A 21,515-nucleotide genomic window follows, 5' to 3' on the forward strand; every position below is an offset into this window, starting at 1 on the left:
GTACAGCCCATTGAAGAGACTGTACATCCTTGCAGCCTTGTTGTCATTCAGGTCAAAAATCAAAGATGATGCTGCTGTAAATAAGGTCAATGTGTGCATTTCTTATTTGGAGTAACACCTGGCTTTTTGACTAGGGTGAACCATTAACATTAGCCTAGTTTCCATCCACTTTTCTCGCTATTTTGTAATCGACAAAGTAAAAATAAGTAAAAAATAATAAAATAAAAAAAATGCGATATTTGCCGTCTTATGCCTGTTTCCATTCAAATGGCCTTTTATCGTTAAAAATGGTGTACGTGATGATGTCATGCCTTAAAAAAAACACTGTCACATAAGTTTTGGTTTAGCGCAAAAGAAATCTGCCCCTAAGCCGTTTCCATACAGAAATATGTGTTTATCGCTAATTCGCCTCCCAGATGTCCCTAATTTTTTTCCTCCGAAGTTCTGGTAAAATGGGGAGAGTATTGAGACAATTCATTGAAATTAACCAGCTAACTGTCATTTTAATTTCACAAATAAAAGCAATCAGAAGAGGAATTGCAGTCAAAAGGGAGCTGTTGCCCTTCTGATATGACTGTAATATTGGTCCTGATATTGCACGATATTGCGAAATTGAATCGTCATGGCCCTGTTCAAGTAGTGGGGGAAACTTTCGGTCTTAGTATATGCCGCGTGCACAGCTATGAAAGAAAAACTGATGCTGTGTAATTTCAGGGTTTACATATGATACATTCCTGATATTCAATAGGCTATTTTGAACAATCATCTAATCCAAAGCATTGCCATCACAACTGTATTATGTCCCGCATATTTGTCCAGCAACTTTTAACGACCAACTGAACATGATTATTTTCTGAAGAAGCTCAGCAAATGCGATCCAAGGTAAAGAGGGTTAGATTTAAAAGCTCGTTTTCTGAAAGTGAACTCATTGGACAGATAGTTCTGATAGTTTATAGTCTTGAAGTGTAGAAAATGTCATTCAACTGACGTTATTCGTCTACAGAACAGGGTATGGTTAATTTAAGTCTGTGTTACAGAAAAAGGCATATATAGGTCTTAAAATATAATATTTTTTTTCGTTTGGTAATTAATTTAATACAGGGAATTTTGCCAGCATTTTTACAAAAGTAAACTAAGCAATAATTTAATAGATTTGGGCTATATGTTAGTGTTCCAAAAAAAGCACACTGATGTTTTTCTCCTAGTATTGTGTATTTATTTTTCATTTAAAACATCTTTGTGCACAGAAATAATGTTAAATTTTTTTATTTATTTTTTTTTATTGTGGGCTAATTCCATGACTGCTGTCTATTATTTTGAATTGTGTGGAAAAGCAACTTTAATAAATAAACAGATGTCTACCGCGATTAAATTAATCACAAACAGTGGCCATTAATTTGTTCTCCGTGCACTTGTCAATGTGCATGTCTTGATCCGAGATATTTGTGTTGGCACTCCTGGAAGTGTCATGTTTGCAGTGATCGGATCTTTATGCCGTTCAGATCAATCCATAATCATGTACAATAAATTGGCTTTCAAGGATGTCATCATGATTAACACAGGCTAACGATTGGGGTAAATTCTGTCATGTGACACTACATTTTTGCATTAATGCCAATTTTCTCGACAAAATGTGTTTCCAAACCAGTTTTTTGCGACATTTGAAGTATCGACATAGAGTTTATGCGCTAGAGGTAAACGGAAAAATATTATGTCAACACTTGTGAAATTTTAGCGATAATTTGCGTTTCCATCAGCTTTATTTTGATGAACTAAAACATTTATCGCAAAAAATCCTTGGATGGAAACGTAGTTATTGACAGAATTTGAAGTGCCAAGATTCAGCTCTGTCAACTGTATTCAAAACTACTGATTGAAGCAAAGGATGCACAGACTTTGTTCAAAAGTAAAATTTACTAAAAATTTGAAGGGCCCTCAGTCCTACTTCATTTATATAAGGGTACATGCGTATACAGATTTTAAAACAAAGGCAAAATGTAAAAACCAAGAGCTTGTGTGACAGAATATGATAGAGCTCTCAGGTCATCAACAGTGATCTTCAAGCATTTTCAGGCCTCTTAAATCAGCTATTCAAAACGCACTTTGTTGGCAGTATCAATTTTGATGATTAACATTAAAGGTGCTGTAAGTGATTTTTTTTTTTTTTTTTTAAATGTAAAAGTATGCATATTTGAAAAGTAAGTTCCTACTCCCTTAAAGATATTAGTGAAATGTGTCCTGAGATATCTCACTGTTCTCTGTGACAGCTGTAGACTTTGTAAACAGCAAACATAAATGTGATGCTTTTCACCTGTCAATCATTTGAAGTGGATCATTGAGGCTATGATTCAAAATGTTTTTCAGTTGAGGGTGCTATTGTGCCACTTTTGAATTTGACAGCCACAGGAACAAACAGTGCTGCTCTTTTGCTCTGTTATAGCCTCAAAATTTCTTTGGTGGGCAGGGGTTTGAGTCTTGAGGGGGCATTGCTAATTCAACAGCTCACGTGAAAGATACAGAAGTCCAGAATGCTAAAATCTATTACAGCACCTTTAAGAACATTAGTTAATAATCTTTGTTAAATTCAAGATACATCTTTTATTTATCTAGAAGTTGTAAACATTAATGCATTATATACTTATCTGAATTAACAATGAACAATTGTATTTTTATAAATGAACATTAATCAAGATTAATAAATGCTTTTAAACGTATTGTTTGTAGTTCATGATACCAAATGCATTAACTATCGTTAACAAGTAGAGGCCAAAAGTGTTACCAAAATGTCAAAATTGAGTGTCGGCTGTATTAACTTTTAGAGTTATCAAAATGTGTTCATTTTTAAACACAATTTAGTTTGCAAATTTTTGTAAATCCTGCAAATCATCTCTCTATCCTTTTTATAGTTAAAATGTAAAGAATTGAAGGGTAAAAAATGTGAATTCTTCCAACTGTAGACTAGACATGGTTTCATTGTCTCTGTTTCTTAAACAGCGATCCAGAAGAAGAACAGCAATTTTGCACTTTCTCTCGGCAGTGGTGGACATGCATTAACAGATGCAGTATATCTCTGCAGCCTAAGCTGTTATAACTTGGGATTGATTCAAGACTGGGTAATGCAAGCAACAAGGGGTCATCAAGTCTATATTGGTATATTCTGCAACAAAGAATAATTAGATTCCAGGATTCTTGGTTATGAGTCACCTGATATCAATCAGACCGTTCCAGTCCATTGTTTGTATACTATGTGTTCTGTATAGAAGAGTAATAACTTAGTTCTGTGTTATATTAGGAGTCTTTAGTGTGGGATATCTTCTTCCAAAGCAAAGTTCTGAGGTTATTAATAATCAATGAGTGCTCCATTTCCATCTGTTCGGTGGCACCCTTGAGAGCGATGCAGGCATACAACTGTTTCTCCAATTCGTCTTGTATGTTTGATGGTGCACCATAGAGAAGATAGTCCTTAAGTGTGCTACATACTTTGGCCAGATTTGGCTGTGTCACCTCTGTGGTGCAGCGGTGTTTCGTAAGGTCACAGGAAGTTAGGCAGTCCGTGCCATACACACAGTCACTGTCCTCTTCACACTGCCTTTCACGCATCACTTCCTGAAAAGCAGCTTCAGGGATGATGTTTCTCGCGTCTACCACCTTTATATCATAGTGCTCTGTGTAACCAAACCCTGCTGCATTAACGTCACACATAAGGAAACTTCCAAATGTTCCATGGAAGACATCCTCAACAAGCTCAAACAGGCCAATGGCTATCTTTGCTTTGCGCGGCCAAGAGGGGGTGACCCACTGGTCAATGCTGCGTTGCAGACTGGCTGGAATCCACAGCTCTACTATCCATGGTAGGCTGGCACCATAGAGTGGTACATAAGGCACCTTCTCCATCACATACAAGTCTCCACAGTAGCCCAGCAGTCTGGGAGTGTGCTCTCGATCCTGCAGCACGATGGACAGCAGGAATTCATTGAGCTGAATTAAAGCCCAAGCTGAATGTGCTTCTGACAGTGAAATCTGGCCATCCTTGTTGCTGTCTGCAACTCCAAGCACAAGGGTCACCAAATCATGTAGGTTGGCTTGATCTCCTACTTTTACCTGCAATGGAAAATGTGTCATTGTAATGAGTTTGGAAGAGATGCAGTTTAGCTCAGTGTGCAAAAAGATGTTATTTTGTTATAAAGGTCTTGCTGGCATCTTTTTTTTTCTTCAACTGACAGCGCAGACACATTCATCCGGCTTGAGTAATGCGTAATTTACATACATTTACAATTTTAAAAGGGTTAAGGGTGGTTAAAAGTAAAACATTTGGTGACAAAATAATGATATCCAACAGCTACCAAGGCCCTCAGTGTATATACAGTATACACATTTACATACTTAGACATTACTGAGGAATTAAAAAACTTAGGGCCTAACTACTTTAAAGGAATAATTCACCCAAAAATGAAGTCTCATCATTTACTCACCCTCATGCCATCCCAGATGTGTATGACTTTCTTCTGCAGAACACAAACGAAGATTTTTTGAAAAACATCTCAGCTCTGTAGGTCCGTACAATGCAAGTTAATGGAGGCCAGAACTTTGAAGCTCCAGAAAGCATAGGAAGGCAGCATAAAAGTAATCCATATGTAAGTTCTTTTTATCAATAAATCTCCACTTTCAACAGCCCTCCTATGCACATTCACAAGAGGAACGAGTTATTTTTTTTTTTTGTGATACACATTCTTTGTGCATATTACCACCTATTGTGCAGGGAGGAGATAAATAAATCATAACTGCACAACAGCCAAGTATGTGGCCATATGCACGAAGAATGTGAATTGTCAAAAAACAGAAGAACTCTCATGAGGAGGGCTGTTTGAAAGTAGATTGATGGTAAAAAAAAAAAAAAAAAGAAACTAAAATATTGTTTTACACTCACACCTATCATATCGCTTCTGAAGACATGGATTTAACCACAGGGGTTGTACGGATTACATTTATGCTAGCTTTATGTCCTTTTTGGAGCTTCAAAGTTTTGGTCAGCATTCACCTGCATTTTGTGGACCTACAGAGCCGAGATATTCCTTTAATAATCTTTGTGTTCAGCAGAAGAAAGTCATACACATCTGGGATAGCATGAGAGTGAGTAAATGATGAGAATTTTTTTTAATAAAATGTCTACAGGTATTAGTAATATTTACAGTGAAAAGTAGTTTTTTAAGACTACAAACATAAGGTCAGTTTGACATTTTAGATGTTTCTTTAAGATTAACAGAGCGTTAAATGTACTGGCAAATGAATGAGTGCACATTGCAAAATGGTATGGGATTTGAGACCTTTAGATGGCTGAAGACCATCTCTTTGAACTTCTCCACAGATGTTCCTTTGGTTGGCCTGTTAAAGAAGGCAGACTCTTTCCGGGGCTCTAATTCTACACCCAAGTCATAATGAGGAACCTCTTGCATGTGACACTTTATGATCCCTTCCATATCCCCCCAACTGCCAGAATATACCTACAGAAAGAAAAATTATAAATTAATATAAATTAAATACAAATGAAACATTGGAACTAAAATATTTCAGTATTGTAAAGCATCTGCAAATAATTGCAATGCATTTAATAAATGAATTAACTTCAATTGCTACATGACAATTTTCATAGGTGCATATCTTTCGTGTTCATTAGCTAGTTCACAAAACACAATGTTATGCTAGCTATGTAAGTAATTTTATTGTAGACAAACTACAGAAGGTATCATTACAATGCTAAGCACTAACATAAGAAAACAATACTGAACACAACTGGAACAATTTGGAACAGGCCAAGCATCACCAAACATCAACAATTGGAATTGCAAAAATAATTACTGTTTTAAAACAGCTTTCCTGAAGTCATTTTCCCAAGTAATTTGTATTTGTATAGCGCTTTTCACAATACACATCGTTTCAAAGCAGTTTTACAGAAAATCATACTGTAAAGTCTTAAATGTCCTGAAGCCCCTTGTGAACAGGTTAATTGAAAAACTTCATCGAAAATCACGCCTTAATGTTTTTGTTGTTAAGCCCCCAGTGAGCAAGCCAAAGGCAACTGTGGCAAGGAACAAAAACTCCATAACATGTTTAGTTAGTTGAGAGAGAAAAAAAAAAAAACTTATGGAGAAACCAGACTCATATGGAGGAGCCAGATCTCATGGCTTTACACCATGAACAACATAATGCCATCATCATCATCATCATCATCAAACATCAGTGTTGATAGTGCAACAGTTCTACTCTGAGGGGGGATTCAGCCTATTAAGCTGGTATAAGAGAAAATACTTTGACATTGAAAGCACACTCAGTATTTTTTTCCCATTAAAAAAGTTTTACTCCTAAAGAAATGCATTTTGAAACATATGTATAAAATCATGAGCACTCACATGAGATGAAGACTCTAGTCATATTAGTAACCTTATAAAGCTGTTTTATTCTACATGGGGTGCCCTCATGGGGGCTGCCATTTTAGAATCACATGACCAGCTGAATACTACTCACTTAATCTCAGTAACCGTCTTGTTATTGTAAACTTTCACTCTTGGATTAAATTAATCATGGCTGATTGTGAATTTCTACAATGGCACCTGTAACTGAAAACTATTGATTTTGAATTATGCTGCATCCACACCACTAGGTGTCACTGTAAGTCTAAGGTGACACAAGCAAAAAGTTACTGAGTGCACCTTTAAAGAACAACAACATTCTAGTGTCTCTGACCTGATTGATGGGTTTGGCAGAGAGGCACTTCCCCAGGTAAAGAGTGCCCTTCTCACACAAGCTGTTGCAGGCGGAGCCATCAATTACTCCCTTCTGGAATTTATCACACTAGAGTAAAGACATGGAGATACACATACATCAGAGTCTACACTGCATTATTATTATTTTTCCATGACATAGTAGTACTCCCACAAGATTGCCTGATCCATTTCTTTAGTCAATATCTTCTACAATCCCTCTCCTCTAGATGGCTCCCTTTTTCTCAATTATGTTTAGGCTTTTAAATCTAGTTAAGTGATGCAACTGAAAACTCACGATAGAGTTCTTGCACTCATGTCCTCGGCAGAGTTCTGTGTAAGATGAGTATTCCATATATACTACCCAGCTTCCCACGAAAACAGCAAGCCAGGAAAAGAAAAGGTACTTCATGTGTAGGTAGGAGAACCGGGCCTGCACACAAACAGAAAGGAACAAACAAAGAAAAAAACGTGAACACTTTACAATAAGGTTACATTCGTTAACATTAGTAAATGCATTAGGTATCATGAACAAACAATTATCAATATATTTTGTGCAGCATTTATTAATCTTTGTTCATGTTAGATAAAAAAAATTGTTTTCTTCATTCATGTTAGTTCATAGTGCTAACAAATACAACAATGCATGTTAACAAATACAACGTTTGATTTAAAATATGTATTAGTATATGTTGAAATTTAAATTAACTAATTGTAATAAATGATGTAAAAGTATTGTTCATTGTTAGTTCACATTAAAGGAATGTTCCAGTTTCAATACAAGTTAAGCTCAGTTGACTGCATTTGTAACATAATATTGATTACCACAAAAGTTCATTTCGACTCGTCCTTTCTTTTCATTTTTTATTTATTTATTTATTTATTTTTTATTTTATTTTATTTTTTTTGGTGATTAACATTTTTTATTGATTCATACAGTAAACAAAGAAAAGCTAAACATATATACACAGAATCAACATTTAACCCCCACTATTACCCCTCGCTCCAATCACCAACCCCACCCTGACCCTCAACAAACATTCCTGTGGTCACACATGAATACACACACACACACACACAAAACTATATATATATATATATATATATATATATATATAATCACACACATTTATAACTATACCTCTCTCTCCACTGCCCCTCCCCAAGAGCCCTCCTAGAATGCCAAATAGTTGCCCCATTTCCCAACAAATGAATCTAAGTTCCCCAGTCTTCTAGATGACACTTCCTTGAAAGTCGCCACCCTCCCCATCTCCTTGCACCTCTCCTGAAATGGGGGCACTCCAGCCGAGTTGTGTCTCCATCTTCTGATTGGCATTGCCAGCAGGTGGGTATATCTTTAAGATCAAGCCTATACAATCTAGAGGAGCCAACAGAATCTATATAAAATCTTGAATTGCATAAGGTGCATCCTTGAATCTCTAGATGCAGACTTGACCTTTTTTTCAATCCTAGCCCACACTCCCTCCTCCAATACCAAGTTTAAATCTTTCTCCCATAATCTCTTGATAGAAGTTAAAGCTCTGTCCCCCAGACTCTGAATTAGCAGGAAGTAATGCACTGATGCCTCATGACCTTTTCCAAAAGCAGTAATCACCACTCCCAGAGTATCTGCCGCTTTAGGGGGGTGTATGCTACTCCCAAAAATAGTACAGAGCAGGTGGTGCAGCTGTAAATACCTAAAGAACTGAGATCTGGGAATCCCAAAATGTTGAACCAAATTTTCAAAGGATCTCAACACTCCACTCTCATATAGGTCACAGAGTGTATTAACCTCCCACACAATCCACTCTGACCAGCAGAAAGGGTACTTATTAATACATAATTTTGGGTTCAGCCATATGCTCGAGGCAACATTTAAATAAATGTCTGAATTAAACACTCTGTACACTTTTGTCCATACCGAATGCAAATGCGAGACAAAGGGGCGTAACTTAACTTCTCCGATTAGTTTGATAGAAAGGCTTTGTAATAGCGAAATAGGGGCAAGAACTTCCTGTTCAATACAAAACCAGGGAGTGGCTCTCTCAGGTGGAAGTGACCAATGAGCCAAATGTCTGAGACCGAAAGCATAATAATAAAACAAAATCTATGGTAGGCCAAGCCCACCTTTGTCAATCAGCCTATGCAACTTACTGAAATGTAATCATGGATGTTTACCATTCCAAATGAAGGACTTCGCTATGCTATCAAAATGCTTGAAATAAGAGAGGGGTAAATCTACAGGGAGAGACTGTAGCAGCATACTGCCCGGTAAAAGTCTTTACCGGGCAGTACGCTGTCAGAGCCAAAGCTTTGGATTTAGATCAATTAACTCTGTATCCCGAGAATTTAGAAAAGGAATTAATAATTCTGTGGAGGCAAGGTATAGATCAAGTAGGGTCGGAGACGAATAATAAAATATCATCTGTGTAAAGCAAAAGCTTATGCGCCACACCTCCCGCCACTACTCCTGGAAAATCCTCCTCCTTTCTTATCGCGGCTGCTAATGGTTCCAGGGCAAGAATAATGGTGAAAGAGGGTAACCCTGCCGGATGCCCCTATCCAGAGTAAAATAATCTGAAATTAATCCATTCGTTTCTACCGCTGCTACAGGGTGTCTATAAAGTAACTTAATCCAACCAATAAAAGTATTCCCGAACCCATACATTTCCAAAATCTTAAAAAGATAATCCCATTCTACCATATCAAATGCTTTTTCGACGTCAAGTGAGATGGCAGTGACCGGAGTCTGATCATTCGCCACTGACCACGTGATATTGATGAAATGCCTAATGTTATCAGAAGAGCTACGGCCCTGAATAAACCCCACCTGATCTATATGTGTTAGAGATGTCATAACTTAACTTAATCGGTTAGCCAATATTTTTGACAATATTTTAACATCTAGCTGGATCAGGGAAATTGGATGGTAACTCATACACTCGCTTGGATCTTTGCCCTTTTTAAGAATCGACTGATCCAGGCTTGCATCATGGTTGGCGGAAGCTTTCCATTCTTTAATTATTCCGTATAAACTTCTAGCAAAAGTGGAGCCAATTCTGTAGCATAAGATCTAAAAAATTCAGCAGCAAAGCCATCTGGCCCCGGAGACTTGCCTGTAGGCAAGGACTTAATTACCTCACCAAGCTCCTCCAAGGTTATCTCAGAATCAAGATAATTTTTTGCTCAGCCATCAGTTTAGGAAGTTCTAATGGTTCCACAAAGTTTCTAATATCTTCATCAGTAGACGAAGACGTGGAACTATAGAGATCAAGACAGAATTCCTTAAAAGCATTATTAATATCAATGGTTGAGGTAAATATTTCACCATCAGCAAATTTCACTGAGAGAATGGTAGAAAAAGACTCTCTCTGTTTTATATATCTAGCTAGAAGATTTCTTGCCTTGTCTCCCAACTCAAAGTATTACTGTCTTGCCCTGAATAGCCAAAACTCCACCTTCTGCGACAAAATAGTATTATATTTGTATTTCAGTCGGGTCAATTCTCTGAGGCCATCAGACGACATTCGGCGCTTCAGCTCTGCCTCCGCACTTTTAATATTCCCTTCCAACTCCACAAATTCTCGTGCTTTGGATTTTTTGGTAAATGAGGCATACTGTATGATCTGGCCCCTAAGAACCGCCTTAAGTGCCTTCCAAGCCACGCCCACAGAGGATACTGAGGACCAGTTGGTTTCCATACAGACATTGATTTCAGCCTTTAACATTTGTTGGAATTCAGGATTTGCAAAAGGGATTCATTAAAGCACCTATATCATAAATATGATTTCCTTTTCTCCATATGTGGCAACACCTCTAAACTAACCAGGGCGTGATCTGAGACTAAAATGTTTCCAACTGAGCAATCAACAACCGATGAAATGAGGGACTTAGATATATATATATATATATATATATATATATATATATATATATATATATATATATAACAAATCTATTGTAGAATAAATCTTATGGACTGATGAAAAACATGTATAGTCCCTACCAGATGTGTTCAAAAGTCTCCAAATATCTGTAAGACCAAGATTTTTACACACAGTTATGGAACAGAGTGTATCGAATCTCACTGGTTTATGTCATTAATAGTGTTAAAACTAGCATATTCGAGGCCCGCTCGCCATTCCATTGAATTTATGAAATAAAATGCAACTAAAAGCACCCTGTTCCTGATTTATTTTTGCTGACATGTAGTTGCATTTTGCTTGATTTATATAAATATATATATATATATATATTTAAAAAATCTTTAGACCTACTTATCTGAACCTGAAAACGGCCCCCTCACGCTTGAAAGCATGAATCCCTAGTGTAATTAATTTACTGATCACCTGAGTAATTGATCTTCTGTTTTATTAAACTGTTTTTTAGCAAAAAGGCAAATATAATAGGCCTACACCAAAAGTGTATTAAAAGTGTTGCCCATTAATCCAACCTGGTTTAGAGAATTGCGTTGCTGGTAGGCTACATTAAACCAAAAATCCAAGGCACTCACATGGGGTATAGGCCTAATATTAATAAGGCTGGCTATTATAACGGTGTAATAATATTAAAAACCATAATCAAATTGTGGCTAAAAGAGCCTTGCTTAGGCTATGTATAACAATTATTTTACTTAATTCCCATTAAGTTTTAAACACATTCGCTGTCTGTGTTGAGGAGGAGGGCAGGCCCGGGCCATGACTTCAAATGCCTGGCCCCCAATCGGGCTAATCAGCCGAGGAGAGGGATTAGTGCAGCGAATGCGGCAGTTCGGGAGAGAGAGAGAGCCACATGCAGCTGCCATGTGTGTGTATATGTTGTGTGTCTTTTTGTTTCATTAAATATTATTTTGACGGTTCAGCCGGTTTCCGCCTCCTCCTTTCCCATCCTTAACCTTGTTACATTGGTGCCGAAGCCCGGGAAGGAGGGATGCGCTGTCGTGGAGTCCTCACCACTGCCATCTGCCTGGACGCGGAGGAACGGCTGCCGTCCGTGAGGGGAGGAGGAGCTCGCTGCCGGCCGCCTGGAGCAGTGGAGCTGCTGCCAGGGGCGGAGGTGGTCCCTACCAGCCGCCAAAACGTGGAGGGGCATTCCATCCACCAGGGGTCGGAGAACTTGCTTCAGTCCACAAGGGGAGGAGCGGCTGTCATCTGCCAGAGGCCGGCAGGCATCTTGTTTCATCTTGGCAAAACAATAAATGCCTTTTACTCTCCATTCTTGTCAGAGAGCATTCTCTGTTTCTTAGGGGGCATAGTAAACAGACACGCAGATCTCACATTCAGCATGGCTTATGAAACATCGCCTTTGGAAATAAATAAATAAAAGCATCATCGGAGGTTATGCAGGTACATATGAATGGAGGTTTACACAGAGACTAGAAAGACTGCATTGTCACAATCTCGGTAAAGAAAAAAGCAGATTTTATTATTGTCTCTTCAAAGCAACACAGCAACAAGTGAATGATTTACTTACTCTTTTACTATAAATGCTGATGTTAGAAAATTATCTGACATTGGCACATAATTCTGCTGTACATCCTGTGATTGTGTGATACTTTATAAGCCCATTTCACTAAATTCTGGTATTATAACCTTCTAGTTATTTACACTGTGGTTAATTCCAGCGGAACTTTGTTACAATCGCCGGAAATGCAGCCGCTGCTTCTGCGTTGCAAAGTAAGGTGGATAGACATGTCGGGCAAAATAAAGTCATTTCTGATTGTTTCCATGGCAACGTGAGCACCACATTGACTGTAAAAAAAGATGTCCTCAATGTGATAAACTTTCGGTGATTTAGCGCTCGCCATGTCCCGTGTGAAAAGGCTTTTATTCTGAAGAAAAGGAATGAGGAAGGACAGATGACATTCCATCCACTTGTGCAAATTAAATAATAAGATTGTGTACTTATTTTATGCACTTGAATAAAAAAAAGAAAAAAAGAAATCAAGCTGTATTTCTGTTTTTCTAGTTCTTATATGAAATGAAAAAAAAAACTAAAAATAAAAGTGTTTTCTCAATTTTGATAATTTCTTTCTTGATGAAAAACAAGTTTATTGGTTATTCTATTTTGAAGACAAAAACGAGAAAACAAATTATCAGAAGGTACACGGACCATTCTACACCTTCTTTTAACAACTCTAATATTTAAAAAATTGTTTCCCTTTCATTGTGGATGACAGACAAACAACATCTCTTTTAAAGCAAAAATAAGACCTTGACATGACATACCGTATTTACACTTGTGCTCATCTTCTAACGACTTGAGAGACTTCAGAAGACATGACAATATTTCCGGTAAGGGAACATAGTGAGCAACAATGCTCCCTTATTTTTACGGTGCATTATGGGATTTTTAGGGAGTGAATGTTTCTGTGCTCTGGAATGATTTCGCGAATGAGACAGCCCTAAAAATGTCCAACTCACTGATCAGTGCCCTGACTACTGAACTAGGGAACTGATTGAGACGCACCCAGTGAGGCACTTACAATGGAAGTCAATGGGGCCAATCCGTGGGGGTGTGACCTAAGGGGGCAATGACCCCTAGCCCCCACCCTTAGGCTTAAGACCCACAATTTAAGCAACAGTCATCCAAAACTATTTTTATTTTATTTTTTCACCCAATTTGGAGCTATTCAATCTTGCAAATATAGACAAATTAAATGTATTAGTCATTGTGATGAAAGCTTTACATAAGTAAAACTAGAAAATAATCAGCATACTTTATACTATAGTAGTACTGCATACTCAATGAGCTTTTCTCATAGCATTTATGAACATGCAATGGACATCAAGATTTTCACACAATACTGACTTTCAAATTTGGGTTGGGTCACCTCAATTGGGGTTGTTTCTCACCAAAACCTATGGTATGTCTTCAGAAGACATGGGATATGATGCATGAGTCGCATGGACTACTTTCACGATAATTTTGCATCCTTTTCAAAGCTTGTCATGAAATTACTATCCACTGCCAATGTAATGCAAAAAAGTTCTGGCATATTCATTAAAATATCTCCTTATGTGTTCTGCAGTAGAGAGAAAGTCATAGAGGTTTGGAACAGAATGAGAGTTAGTAAATGTGGCAGCGGGGGTGTGGTCAAGTGTCCGTCCGGAGAGAGAGAAAGCGGTAAGGGCGCTTGCACCTGAGCTAGATTATGTTTAACACCTGTCTCTAATTCCAGTGAGCATGGGGAGAGCGGCATATAACATCTACCAGCAGCGAGTCTCCTGGCCTATGAAGATCTAAAAAAGGCCATCTTGCAACGGGTGGGCCGGAGCCCGGAAGAGAATCGCCAGCTCTTCCGGAGTATGGAGTTTGAGAGAACCGACCGACCGTTCGCCTTCACCCAGCAGCTCCGAGACACCTGCCGAAGATGGCTGCTGGCAGGGGACCATGACGTCGAGGGAGTCATCAATCAGGTGGTAATGGAGCAGCTGATACATCGACTACCAAATGGGATGGCGGAGTGGGTCCAGTGCCACCGCCCCGCGTCGCTGGAGGAGGCTGTCCGGCTCGCGGAGGACCACTTGGCGGCATTCCCGAGGGCGGAAGAGCCCTCCTACACTCTCTCTCTTCCCCCTGTCCCCTCTCCCTCCCCTCTTCCCCCTCACTCTGCTCTCTCTCCAGGGTCAGTTCCTTCCCCGCGCAGGCGAGGAGGACTGCCACCGAGACCAGTTCCCCGGGCGAAGGGAGCACCCCCTCATCTCCTATGATGCCCCGCCGCTCTCCCCCTCAGGTGGGGGCCTCTGCCGATGCAGGTGCGGGCATAGCGCCTGGGCCAGCCTGCTGGATTTGGGGAGATCTGGGACACTTCCGAGATCAGTGCCCTGTGATGGAGCTGGGGACAGTGGTTCGGGTCTCCGACATTCCGTAGGCTGCCCCCGACCGGGCCGGAGCGTATCGGATTCCGGTAAGTGTCAGGGGGGTACTCACCAAGCATTGGTTGATACAGGTTGTAATCAAACCACTATCCACCAATGCTTGGTTCAGCACAAGGCTTTGGGCACAGCTAAAACAGTGAGGGTGAAGTGTGTGCATGGGGATATTCACAAGTACACGGTGGTGACCCTTGTGATTAAATTTCAGGGGAAAAAGCATAGACTGGAGGCCGCGGTTAATTCCCGCCTCACCCATTCGCTGATTTTGGGGACTGATTGGCCTGATTTTAGAAATCTATTGGAAGGTATTTGCGTGGATGGGTCCTGCACTAAAGTAAGGAGATGTGAAATGTGCGATGCTCTGGCAGGGGAGGTGGAGCAGGGGCCGTCCTCGTCAGCTCCACGTCAGAATGACAAGAGGGAGGGAGAGGCTGCAGCCCCTCCCATCCTCAGGGGATTTCCCAAAGAGGATTTCCCTTTGGAGCAATCACGAGACGAAACCCTCAAGCACGCCTTTGACCAAGTGAGAGTGGTCGATGGTCAACAACTCCAGCTCAAAGTCACACTTTCATATCCCTATTTTGCAATTATAAACGAGCAGTTGTATAGAGTGACGCAGGACGCACAAAAACAAAAGAAGATACAACCCAGCTCTTGATACCTTGGAGCCATTGGGAAATGGTGTTCCAGGCGGCTCATTATAATCCCATGGCGGGTCATTTAGGGGAAAGAAAAACACTGAATCGTCTAATAGCCCGTTTTTATTGGCCAGGCATTGGTGGCGATGTCCGCAGGTGGTGTGAGGCATGCTGTGAATGTCAGCTGGTAAATCCACCGGCCACCCCAAAAGCGCCATTGCGCCCCCTTCCGTTGATCGAAGTCCCCTTCGAGAGAATTGGAATGGACCTCGTCGGGCCATTAGAGAAGTCAGCATGCGGACATCGCTTTGTATTTGTCCTAGTGGACTATGCAATGCGATATCCGGAAGCAGTGCCTCTACGCAACATCTCAGCATGCAGTATAGCGGAGGCGCTCTTCAAAATAATGTCCCGGGTGAGGATTCCGAAAGAAATCCTCACCGATCAAGGCACAACATTTATGTCATGGACACTACGCGAGCTGTACAAGTTATTGGGCATTAAGTCAATCCGCACCAGCGTGTACCATCCACAAACAGATGGCCTGTTGGAGCGATTTAATAAAACCCTTAAAAATATGATTTGTAAGTTCGTACACGAGGATGCTAGAAATTGGGACAAATGGCTCGATCCCCTGTTATTTGCAGTACCACGGGGTTTTCCCCATTCCAGCTACTATACGGGCGGCGCCCGCGTGGCGTGCTTGATGTTATATGCGAAGCTTGGGAGGAGGGACCTTCAAACAGTAAGAATGAAATTCAATATGTTCTTGATCTTAGAGCAAAACTCCACACCTTGGGGCAACTAACACAGGAGAATTTGCTCCAAGTTCAAGAACGACAGCGCCGACTGTATGACAGGGAACTCGGCTGCGGGAATTTGCACCGGGAGATAAGGTACTCGTATTACTTCCCACATCGAGCTCCAAATTACTCGCCAAGTGGCAAGGACCCTTTGAGGTCACACGACGAGTGGGGGATCTCGATTATGAGGTAAAGCAAACTGATAGAGGGGGAGCACGTCAAATATACCACCTCAACCTCCTGAAATTGTGGAGCGAGGCGGTCCCTGTGACATTGGCTACGGTAGTCCTGGAGAGGGCGGGGCTCGGGCCAGAGGTGAATACAAAACACAATAATTTCACCCCAGTAACTTGCGGAGACCACCTCTCACCGTGTCAACTCGCAGAGGTTGCTAAGTTGCAGAAGGAGTTTGCAGACGTGTTTTCCCCTCTACCGGGTCTTACGAACCTCATACAGCACCACATCGAGACCGAGCCGGGGGTGGTGGTACGTAGCCGTCCCTACCAATTGCCTGAGCACAAAAAGAAAATTGTCCGGGAAGAATTGGATGCTATGCTCAATATGGGGGTAATAGAGGAATCCCACAGCGATTGGTCCAGCCCAGTTGTTCTAGTTCCTAAGAGCAACGGGTCTGTACGATTCTGTTTGGATTATAGAAAAGTCAACGCGGTGTCTAAATTTGACGCATACCCAATGCCTCACGTTGATGAGTTGCTCGATCGGTTGGGCACTGCTCAATTTTATTCGACACTGGATTTGACCAAGGGTTATTGGCAGATCCCCTTGACACCAATTTCCCGTGAAAAAACAGCTTTCTCCACACCGTTCGGATTACACCAATTTGTGACGCTTCCGTTCGGTTTGTTTGGAGCCCCGGCTACGTTTCAGCGTCTCATGGACCGAATCCTCAGACCGCATTTGGCTTACGCCGCTGCTTATTTGGATGACATCATCATTTACAGCAATGACTGGCAGCGGCAAATGCAGCATCTGAGGGCGGTTCTGAGATCGCTGCAACGGGCCGGACTCGCAGCAAACCCCAAGAAGTGCGCGATTGGGCGGGTGGAGGTATGGTATCTGGGATTCCACTTGGGCCACGTGCAGGTGTGTCCCCAAATTGACAAGACTGCGGCGATTGCGGCATGCCCGAGGCCCAAGACCAAAAAGGGGGTGAGACAGTTCCTGGGGCTGGCTGGCTATTATAGGAGATTCGTGCCTAATTATTCGGATGTCACCAGCCCGCTGACTGATCTCACAAAAAAGGGAGGTCCAGACCCGGTCCAGTGGACGGAGCAGTGTCAGCAGGCATTTATGCAAGTGAAAGCCGCACTTTGCGGGGGGCCGCTTTTACATTCACCCGATTTCTCTCTCCCTTTTGTCTTGCAGACGGATGCTTCAGACAGAGGGCTGGGGGCCGTACTCTCACAGGTGGTGGAGGGGGAGGAGCGCCCAGTGCTGTACATTAGCCGTAAGCTCTCGTTGAGGGAGACTAAGTACAGCACCGTGGAAAAGGAGTGTTTCACCATCAAGTGGGTGGTCCTCACTCTCTGGTACTACCTGTTGGGGCGGGCCTTCACACTCTGCTCGGATCACGCCCCACTCCAATGGCTCCACTGCATGAAAGATGCCAACGCGCGGATCACCCATTGGTATCTGGCTCTTCAGCCGTTTAAGTTCAAGGGGGTCCACAGACCGGGGGCGCAGATGGCTGTCACCGACTTCCTCTCCAGAAATGGGGGGGGAGTGGTAGGCAGGCCGGATGCTTCCCCGGCCTGAGTTGGGCGGTGGGGATATGTGGCAGCGGGGGCGTGGTCAACCGTCCGTCCGGAGAGAGAAAGCAGTAAGGGCGCTTGCACCTGAGCTAGATTATGTTTAACACCTGTCTTTAATTCCAGTGGGCATGGGGAGAGCGGCATATAAACAGCCACGCCACCAGCAGCAGGGAGAGAGAGTTTGGCAGAAGGAAGGCCACGGTGCTCCTGAAGTTGTTACGTTCATTCTGTTGTATTTGTGAAGCTGATGTGTTTAAGTAACTACGTGCCTATGAAAGCTGATGTGTTTAAGTAACTACGTGCCTGTGAAGCTGATGAGTTTGTGAAGTTGTAAAGCACTGAAGTGGCCGATTAAAAGTCTTACCTGAGCCTAGTAAACTTGCTTCCCTGTGTTCTCCTTCCCTTCTGCTGTGAAGTTGTTACAGTAAATTATGACAGAATTTTCATTTATGCATTAACTGTTCCAAGTGACAAGGACAAACACAACATTTTCATTCATTTTGTTCATTTAACCTACCAGGTATTAAGTCCACACTTCTCAAACTGTATCATCTTTTATTTATGTGTGACCTTTAAAAGCACAGAGCTGTGAGCTGTGAAACTGTTATCGTGACAGTCAGACAGAATGTGTGATCCTCTATGAATAGCCCCCTCACCTCACTAAGTGCACCTCATGAAATCTAACATTTTCACCTGGATTTCTAAAAACAACAGTGTATTATGAGGTGAGAATATATCCCAAACGTATTTATGATGCAAGAGGATGATGCAAATATTTCAAAATTCATTAGACAAGGCTGCGCAAAGTGATTTGCTTATAAAGTCAGGTTTCTTTTACCTCTGCGCAGAAATTCTTGTTTCTTAGGAAACTGCAGGGAAAAAAACGTTCAAATTACTTAGAGAAACACTGTTCCTTGGGACATGAGAATCGAAGTACTCTAATGTTACAAATCACAGCTATAATTGCCTCAATGCTGTAATATTCCACCCTCTGCCATTGGGTTACACTGCAAATAATGCAAACAAGGTGTAGCAAATAACATATTTGCAAATGAGAGATGTTGTCGGGGAGGAAGAAAGGATTTCAAATGAGGAGCAGCAGACAAAACTACCCTGAAACTACAAGTGAACATTTGAGTGAGCATGGTAGCACAGGCAGCTAATTTCAGCACCATCATCAGCCCTCCATGGCCTGACATTTGCTTATCTGAAAAATCGGAGCTGACAGAACCGCTCCTCCTGCATGAAGAGAAGGAAATGGGGCCTTGAAGCCGAGCGTGATAGCCTGAAGGAGTAGAATGTAAGAGCATGGTTCTGGTGTCTATGCTTTTGTGTTTTGGGAGGCACTCAGTTTGATAGCATTTTGTAGGGTGCTTAGAGGATATCAGGTTCTAGCTCCAAGCTCTTGTCTCTTTTTCCAGACTTTGCCATCTGTATGCAGACTTTGTTTAAGGATCTCACACAAATTGACAGGAGCAAAAACAAACTAAGGAAAGAAGAATGAGTGTACATTATGTCACTAGCAATTGTGATAATGAGACAGATGACTAACAATGGCTGTGTCTTCACTAACAGAAAAGTAGAGTGGACATGATAACATAGTAATACTAGTGCTTTTGTGCACGTGTACGTGGCAACACCATAGTATTCTGTAAAAAGTAGTAGTCAGCAATTAATACCTTAAGGAGCTTTTTCTACCTGGTCTAACCCATGAAATGAGTGAGGCTGGTGTAATGTAACGTATTAAGGTTGATTCAATGATCAAAATCTTGAATCAAAATGTGTATTTTTTTTTTTATTTTCAGTGTGCCCTTGAGTAACATGTAAATACCATTTTAAATTAATGTGGTATCATTCAGTACCATGGTACTGTACGAACATGCTTGTGATGGCCAAAATTGTCTCGGTATGCAGCTCACTAGGTTTGGATATCCAATCAAGTATAGTATAGTGAAGGCTGTGGGGTGACAAAAGCATGATGTATAGGTAATAATATCTGAATCTTATTTGACTGGCATTGGAAAACACATAGGCTACAGTATATTTCTCAGCGCAATCCAAACCTCAGAGGAATGGTTTGTTGAATTCTGCTCATCTCAGCGCAAATAGCTATACTGATTGCAATATTTATAATAAATTATCAATTATTCATCACAACTGTTGCAATTAATTGCAACCATGCATCTCTGTATCAGCATTTAACCATTATGCGTATAGTAAACCTGACCTGCACAATAAAATCATGGATTTGTGTGGGATAGCAGGTGCAGGTTCAATCCCAAGTAAGGGACATTGAATTGTCCTCAACTTGGGATATGTTGAAATAAATAATCTCTATAAAACAGGTTACTGGTGAGGAGTTGGTACTTTGTGGTTTATCCAATACTGTACATTTTAAGCAATTAATCAGTGTGGCCAATAATTTGGCATATTTTGAGATCAGCATTTGCTTATAACCGTGTCCAAAGTTTTCAAAAGCTGCATCCAAGATTGCACACTTCTGCACTATTCTACTCCATTTTGTAGTGTAAGTATGAGCAGTGTGTTTATACTGAAAATACAATGAAAAGAAGGGTCCTTAGAGTACCTGCATGATGTACCACTTCAACCAAATAAATAATGTGGAATGTTGGACACTTCATGCACTCAGCGGTTGCGGCTTGTCCTACGTAGCAGAAGGAGCGGAGATACGTGGCTGTGATGCTGGTCCGACAAAACAATTGTAATGGTGAATGTGGCAACTAGCAAAACTTCTGTAAAGACAACACCATTAAAATGTGAATTGAATGCTTAATCACCTCACCCTGTGTAAATTTGTGTGTTTTTTGAGATATGAGTGTTGGTCTGAGGTTGGCTAAAGCTAGCAGCATGTGCATTTCAAAATGTCAGTTCCGTAAGCTGAAAACCAGCTAATGCTCCTGTGCAGTAAAAACCGTTAGTGTTCCATTTAAGATAATACTACCCTTTGAAAATGTATATACTAGATGGCTGAGAGTGCATCGTGTAATTGCACTGCAGTGTTTGGTTCATTTGAGACACAGCTAAAGTCTTTTATTTGACACATACAACTAGGTGATACATACTGTTGTAGGGCTTTACTGGTTGTTTAGATCAGTGTTACTATCAGAAATAATTCATAATTATTTCTTTAGTTATTAATTAATATTTACATTAAGTAATTGAATCTAACTCATTAAAACCTCATATGGGGCTCCAGTAAATGTAGTGTGCTACGTTTAGGAGCAAGTTTGGTTATTAGCAATAATTGATAATTATCAAAGATAATTATTAATTATTAAAATCAATAGAACATTGATGGGAATCAATGTTAGCTTTTTTTAATCCTTTAAATCAACAATTATCAAAGATAATCGTTAATTGTTAACATCGATGAAACATTAATTAAAATTAACACTAGCTTATTGATCATTCAAATTCAACAACCATCAAAGATAATTATCAATTATCAAATCAATAGAATATTAATAAGGATTAACATTGACGGGGCACCACCCTGGAATCAGGGACTAATAACCAAATAGTAAAACAGTCTCAATATTAGATTGTTTTCTTAGGAAAATCGACATCCGAAAAATATCGATTTTCAGGGAAAAAAAAACAATGAATGAAGGTTTGAATCCCGTCAGCATGACACAGGCGTATGCAA

The 21,515-nt window shown here is 40.7% G+C and overlaps 1 protein-coding gene across 2 annotated transcripts in view; it reads right to left on the minus strand.

Annotated features, from left to right (window-relative positions):
• Positions 1-1,689: 1,689 nt before the first annotated feature.
• The window catches only part of LOC127449174 (divergent protein kinase domain 1A-like), a 44,370-nt gene continuing 24,544 nt past the window's right edge, over positions 1,690-21,515 (minus strand). For both annotated transcript variants that reach the window (XM_051712416.1, XM_051712417.1), the window contains 4 exons: positions 7,057-7,191; positions 6,742-6,849; positions 5,325-5,501; positions 1,690-4,101 (listed from right to left, as the gene is read on the minus strand). In XM_051712416.1, the coding sequence (XP_051568376.1) occupies positions 3,289-4,101; positions 5,325-5,501; positions 6,742-6,849; positions 7,057-7,191 (1,233 nt within the window). In that variant the 3' untranslated portion in view covers positions 1,690-3,288. The remainder of the gene's footprint in view (positions 4,102-5,324; positions 5,502-6,741; positions 6,850-7,056; positions 7,192-21,515) is intronic.

The sequence above is a fragment of the Myxocyprinus asiaticus genome, chromosome 12 (genome assembly GCF_019703515.2).
Source record: "Myxocyprinus asiaticus isolate MX2 ecotype Aquarium Trade chromosome 12, UBuf_Myxa_2, whole genome shotgun sequence".
Classification (NCBI taxonomy): Eukaryota; Metazoa; Chordata; class Actinopteri; order Cypriniformes; family Catostomidae; genus Myxocyprinus; species Myxocyprinus asiaticus.